General features: G+C 49.1%; 1 protein-coding gene across 1 annotated transcript in view; it reads right to left on the reverse strand.

The window, feature by feature from the left end:
• ADA2 (adenosine deaminase 2) overlaps positions 1 to 5,176 on the reverse strand; it is a 28,214-nt gene extending 23,038 nt beyond the window's left edge. Inside the window, exons 1-2 of the mRNA XM_057702851.1 lie at positions 5,120 to 5,176; positions 15 to 335 (exon numbers count right to left, since the gene is read on the reverse strand). Coding sequence (XP_057558834.1) covers positions 15 to 327 — 313 coding nt within the window. The 5' untranslated portion in view covers positions 328 to 335; positions 5,120 to 5,176. The remainder of the gene's footprint in view (positions 1 to 14; positions 336 to 5,119) is intronic.
• Positions 5,177 to 7,102: the final 1,926 nt, after the last annotated feature.

The following is a 7,102-nucleotide window of genomic DNA, read 5'->3' on the forward strand; positions in this document are numbered from 1 at the left end:
CTCCAGACGCCTACCTTTTGGCATCTTCTTCAGGATGTTAAACACTGCGCTTTTCTCAATGAGGCTCTTGGCCTGGAAGAAGTGCATGCTGGGTGGGCTGCTCCCTGTCCTCAGGGCCTCCCGCATCTCCGCCTCCTTGAGGGCCCCCAGCTTCTGGTTGGCCAGCTCCTCCTCCTGCGCCAGCACCAGCTGCCCCCCAACCCGCATCATCTTTTCTGTCGTCAAGAGCCGGTTTCGTGCTTCATCTCCGGACGCGGCCAAGCGGAAGGAAGACATGGTCACGGCCAGCAGCAGGGCGGGCAGGGCTGACCACCCTGACGTTGACATTGGGATGCCTGGAAGAGGAAATCATTCAGCTGGAGACTCAGGAGGGAGGCGGGAAGCTGTAGATTTAAGGGCTGATCTCGGACGTGCCTCCTCCCATCCTATTCTCAGATTACCAGGAGGCAGCATGCAGAAGATGCTTCTCCGAGACCCCCAGAGAAGAGACCTCTGGCTACAGACAAAGGGGGTTTCCCCACATAAAATTTCATCATGAGGCCTCCCAGACGGCTTGTCCTCCACAAGCCCTGCTCGCACGCAGAGGAAGACACCGTAATCGGATTTTTAGTGTTTCCCTTTTAAATGTAACCAGAGAGGAGAGTATCACGAGGCTTATGAAGAAAGCCTCCAACATGACAAAGGAACTTAAAAAATAACAGAGAAGGAACTAACACAGGAAACGAAAGAAAGTCCAGAAGAACCATAATTAATATCCTTGCACAGATGAGAAAAGATGTGTCCATAAAACAGAAACAGGTGTGGTGTAAAAAATAAAGCAAGAACGAGCTTTTAGAAATAAAAAACAAAAATGTTGAACTTTAAAACATTGACTAGCAACATTAAAAGATGGAACTGAAGAGAAGCTTTTAGAAAGCAAGAGAAAAATAGGAGAGAAGAAAATGAGAAGAATATTGGTTCAGGAAACATAACACCCAAATAACAGACATTTCAGAAGGAAAAAGAAAAAAATAGATGAGAGAAGAAAGAGAAATAAATAAGAAATTGTCCCAGAGCTGAAGACCTGCCCCATGTTGGCAAGACTTTCCGAGCACCCAGCACAGTCACTCAACAGTGACACGTGATCTTGACTTTTCAGAATATTAGCATTAAAAATTCTGGAAGCTTCCAGAGAGCAGCTGGCTCAGGAGGGCAGTGAGCAGGGATTTGAGGGAAGAAGGAAGGAACTGCCCTGGTTGGGTCTGCAGGTGGTCGCTGACCTGGGCTGACTGTTGGAAGCACATTTAGGAATTGTTTCTACATACATAAGAGTATGATACTTTCTACCAGAAAGAATTGAAACTGTAAATGGGGAGACCCCAGGCCCAGCCCCAAATGAGCACATCTTGGCAAGACTTAGGGCAAATCACTTCATGACTGGGGATCTTTTTCCTCACCTGCAGAAAGGGTGAATTGGACAAGATCAGTGGTTCTCGAAGTGTGATATATGTGTCATCCTTGTTCAGGTGGCATAAAAAAAACTTAAAGCATTTAATTTAAAGAAAAATGTTAAGTAAATTGAGGTGCAGGGATATGACAAAAATGGAAAGTCTCTTTTTCATCCTCAGGACACATGGTCCAAAATCCCTTCCAGGGCTGGTTCTCAATTTTTCTAGGTATTTATTCAATGATTATATCAGACTCCAGGAGGGGATTTTCAGAAGGAACCCGATGACCATTCACTAGGATGGCATCGTGGCAGGGCTGGACCCCGAGTCCGAGAGCTGGGCTTTCAGGCAATCCCTGCCGCTTCATCAGGTTCTCAGCTCTCTCCTTGGATGACAGTGTTCGTCGAAGCAAAAATCTCCAGGACAGTGATGCACGTCCCCACCCCCCGCAGGTCACAGAGCCATCTACTGCCACCACATCCTCCACCAAGGGGCCCGCCCCTTGTCCCCTCTCCCCGTGACATTTAACAGGGGCCACTACCCCCAAACCTCCCACTCTGTCCTCTCCAAGGACCCTGTGGTGCCAGCACCTGGGGGCTCCTCCCTGCCGGCCGGACATAAGTGTGTCCAGCACTGGTCAGGAGCAGCCAGGCTGTGCGGGAGGAGAGGCATCCTATCCACACGCTCACTTCCTCTCCCTCCTCTGGGGCCTGGCTCTTTTGCTTTTAAAAGAAGGAGCATAAAAACTCTACAAAAATAGCTCGTTTACAGACGAAGAAGAAAGGAACTTGTGATCTGTGAGCCTGAGTCACGTCCCTGGGCTTCAGCAGGTGGTGCAGCCAGGTTGGCCTGCCCCAACCTCACCCCGGGAGCCACCCCACGGGCGATCCCCCTGCCCAGGTGAGTCACGAGCGCCCCCAGCCACCTACACGCCCCCAGCCACCTTACACGCCCCCAGCCACCTACACGCCTCGGCCTTGGGCCCCACCCGGGGGACCCCAGTTACCTCGGGGCAGCTCCAGAAACTGTGACTGTGGGCTCCGTTCCCCAAGCGGCCCGATGGAAGCCCAGGCTCATGGCTGTTTCACTTCCCCGCGGGTTTCACTTCCCTGCAGCCCAGGGAGGAGGGGTGGCCTGCAAGCGCATGTTTCTATGTGTGTGTGAGCATCCGTGTGTGTGCTTGTGCATTTGTGGGGGTTACACACACGTGTGTGTCTGTGTCTGTGTGAGTCTATGTGCAGGTGTGTTGTGCTCATTTGTTGGGGGTGTGAGTTGCTGTGCACTGTCTTGTGTGGCCAACATAGTTCTGGACCACACAGACCACCAGGAGGCACTCGAACCTGCTCATGAACTTTGGGAAATGTCCTCCTCCTCAAAATGCAGGGTGAAGTGTGGGCCAACCCACTGGACAGCAGGTAAACTAGATATAAAAAAGGATAGATGTTTGAGACTTCCCTACCTTCCATTGGTTAGGTCTTAATGGTTTCACTGCCAAGGGCCCAGGTTCAATCTCTGGTCAGGGAACTAAGATCCCAAAAGCCTCACAGCGTGGCCAAAAAGAAAAAGAAAAAAAGTAGCTATGGGACATCCCTGGTGGCGCAGTGGTTAAGAATCCATCTGCCAACCAGGGGACAAGGGTTGGAGCCCTATTCCGGGAAGATCACACATGCCTTGGAGTAACTAAGCCCATGCGCCACAACTACTGACCTTGCGTGCTGCAACTACTGAAGCCCATGAGCCTAGAGCCAGTGCTCTGCAACAAGAGAAGCCACTGCAATGAGAAGCTGCACACTGAAACAAAGAGTAGCCCCCGCTTGCCACAACTAGAGAAAGCCCGCATGCATCAATGAAGACCCAATGCAGCCATAAATAAATAAATAAATAAAAAGTTGATAAATCACGAAATGGAAGCATAACTTTAAAAAAATAAAGGTAGCTGTTTTAAGGAGAATCAGGGATGTGGGGAAGGACAGTGGAGGATAGGGTGGCTGGCAGGCGGAGGGGCCTGGGGAGGCCAAGGGAGGTGGGAAGGGTAACCCCTCCAGGAGGGAGGGTGGAGTGGACACAGCACTGATGCCCAGAGGCTGCGCTCAGGCCGAGCTGCTTTGCACTGGGCTGGCCACTCACAGCGGTGTGACCTCAGCCGTGTCAGTTAAAAGCACTGTACTTCAGTTTCCTGGGCTGAAAGTAGATATTATAGAAGCAGAACTGCACAGGGTGCTGTAGGGGTCAGTGGGGAAGGCCTGCAAAAGGCCCAGTGCCCAGCAAGTTCCCAGCAATATAAGCACCACTGTTATTGGAGTAACTCTTGTGACACAGCCCCAGGCCAACCTAATGGCGACACCACATCGGCTGCCTCAGTGACCTGCGTCACACACATGGTCCACATGCTTGCCCTGCTCCCTCCCATCTGAGCCCTCCCCCCACTTCCCACAATGCCCCCTGCCTCAAATCACCCACAAAGCCACTTTGCGGCTCCTAATCGGCTGAAAATTCCAGGCCCCTTGTCAACACTCCAAAAAGTAAAAAGGCCATCACTTACTAAGCAAGAAGAAATTCTAAAGGGACAATATACAGGAATTAGAAACTCCCTCATTATAAGTTCAAGATTAATTTTTAAAAGTCAGAGGAATCAGGAACTTCCCTGATGGCCCAGTGGTTAGGACTCCACACTTCCACTGCAGGGGACACAGGTTTGATCCCTGGTCAGGGAACTAAGAACCTACATGCAGCACAGCATGACAAAAAAAAAAACTAAGAGGAATTAAAAGGAACAGGGAGGTAGTAAAGAAAAACAACATTGGGGACTTCCTAGATGGCGCAGCAGTTAAGAATCCACCTGCCAACGCAGGGGACATGGATTCGGTCTCTGCTGCACGAAGATCCCATATGCCGAAGAGCAACTATGCCTGTGCGCCACAACTATTGAGCCTGTGTTCCGCAACTACTGAAGCCCACGTGCCTAGAGCAACTATTGAAAGCCTGCAACACAGCCAATAAATAAATAAGTAAATTTATTTAAAAAAAAAAGCATTGATTAAGGCAGAAAGTAAGGACTTTCCTGGTGGCGAAGTGGTTAAGAATCCACCTGCCAATGCAGGGGACACAGGTTGGAGCCCTAGTCCAGGAAGATCCCACATGCCTAGAAGCAATCCCACATGCCTCGAAGCAACTAAGCCCGTGTGCCCCAACTACTGAGCCTGCGCTTAGAGCCCAGGAGCAGCAACTACTGAAGCCTGGGAGCCTAGAGCCCGTGCTCCGAAACCAGAGAAGCCACCGCACTGAGAAGCCCACGCACCTCCATGAAGAGTAGCTGCTCACCACAACTAGAGAAATCCTGAGTGCAGTAACAAAGACCCAACGCAGCCAAAAAAAAAAGAAAAAAAAAAAAAAGCAGAAGGTAAGAGGGCAGACCACCAACTTCGAACAGAAATCATCTGAAGAATTTAAAAATACCAGATCAGAGCTGAAGATAAACCTTGTCTTTCCAAAAGCTTTGGTTAAAAGTAGGAGCTAATTTTCATATCTCAAAAGCTTGGCTCTGGGGCCCACACTGGCCAGGGTGGGGGGTGTGGTTTCAAGCAGCTGGGCTGCAGAGAATCTACCTGGGCCCTGGGCCCGGCGGGAGGGGGAAGGGGCGGAGGACCCAGGTGGGCGAGGCGGAAACAGAGGGGCTGGCAAGGTTCATGTACCTGACACAGAGTCAGAAACGAGGAAGCCCAGCAGGGTCAGGGCCTGGAGGCTGAGCAGAGGCTCTGCAAAGCAGCAGGTCCAGGATGGCTGTGTAGGCCAACCACTCGGCCTTTTATAGCTACAGTCACTTCTGAGGTAGCTCGGCCGCGGGGCGTGGCACAGTCCAGCAGACGAGGTGTGGCCTGTGACCACAGCTCCAGCACGGTGACGTGGTGAGACTGTGCCAACCACAGCTGTGCCAAGTGCAGGGACTATAAAATGTAGAAGAGGACCCTGGTTCCATTCTTTCCTGAAGACGACCATCAGAAGCTGAATTCAGCTCCTGTTCAAATCAGAGTCTCCACAAAAGGGAACCAAAGCACCCATCAGGGACTACAAAACCATACCTGCAAGGAATGAAACCCAAAGGGACACATGGGTCATGACCCCTGCTGATTTAAAAAAAAAAAAAAAAAAAAGCACAACGTGAGAGTTGTGAGTTAAGTTTTATTTGGGGCAAAATGAGGACAATAGCTGGGGAGACAGCATTTCAGATAGCTCTGAGAAACTGCTCCAAAGAGGTAAGGGGGGAGGTCAGTGTATATGGGACTTGGTGAAGGGGGAGTACATGCAGTCCAGCACATATTTTTTGCAGAAGGTTTCTGCTAGTCTAGCGAAAGTTACTGCTAGTCACGGGGAGCAGACGTCACCATGAAGAATTTCAGTGCATTTCTGGATGTGAGCAGATACAAGAATTGGGCTCATAAAATCAGCTCCTGAAAATATCTATCTGAAGACCTGTTCTGCCAGTTTTTCCCAGAGCACAGAGCCTCCTTTCTGCTCTCCACCCTGAACTCCTTTCAGGGGGTTTCAAAGGCCAGCAGCTGCAGGAGCTCATGATTTAATCGTTGCAAAGGTAGATGGCTTGTGCCAATGGCAAGTGCCATTTAGTAGTTGGCAGGGCCCCGTTATGGTCATACATTCGACAGTGGTTTGGGAGGCATTTCATGATCACTTTGACCCATGGTGCTAGGAAGGCTCATTCCCAGATCTGGCGAAGATGTTGCTAATAGGCCGCTCACTGTGCTATTACTGGACTAGGCCTTATGAACAGTAACCAAAGGTCCCTAGACCATCTGTCTTACTAGTCTGTTATGGTCCAGGATAAAAAAAATTCCCTCTTATTTCATCTTCCCATATTAGAGTTACACTATTACAATCACTGATTGCATACAGAGCTATATATTTGATCAACTGCTTCAGGTCACCCAGTCATTATTTTTGTTGGAGGCTCAGTCACACATTTGGTAATACAAGAAACAATAATCTTGTGAAACAGGGAAAATACAAATAACATAGCCAATAAGAATAATGGAGTTATAAGTAAATATTTAAGCCAAGCGCTTCCCACACCAAACCAGTTTTCTAAGAGATCGTCAAGACCAGAGAGTGGGTCACTTAAGGCAGAAATCTGATTTTTCATTCAATGTGTTACATTAGAGGATTCATCAGGTATGAAAACACAGCATTCAGTTTGAATTATGGCACAGGTACCTCCCTAAGGTGCTATAAGGATGTCAAAGGCCATGTGGTTTTGTAGCACTGTTTTTCTCAACATAGAGACCTCAGAATTCAGTACACTAATAGCCTGGTTATTATCATTCAAAGCCTGTTGAGTGGATTTTGTTAAGGCTTCAATATGGCCAGTTACATTCTCCAATCCTACTGAAGGTGCAAAAATAGCTGCTAAATGGTTATATCAGTGGAATATAGATCTCTTGACCCATCGGGCTCATACCAATGGTTGATTGGCTGGGGTCATCTCTAAATTTTCATGTATGTGACCTTGACTCCAAGGGAATCCCAAGGTGCATCTTCCTATCCATCCTGGTGGAAGCCAGGGCCATAAATTAGTACCACAAATCCACTTGAGTCAGGAAAACGTTGTAAATGATCATACGAATCAGGTCCAGGACCTTGGGCTACCTGTCTACTTCTGATGT

The sequence above is a fragment of the Hippopotamus amphibius genome, chromosome 12, assembly GCF_030028045.1.
Source record: "Hippopotamus amphibius kiboko isolate mHipAmp2 chromosome 12, mHipAmp2.hap2, whole genome shotgun sequence".
NCBI lineage: Eukaryota > Metazoa > Chordata > Mammalia > Artiodactyla > Hippopotamidae > Hippopotamus > Hippopotamus amphibius.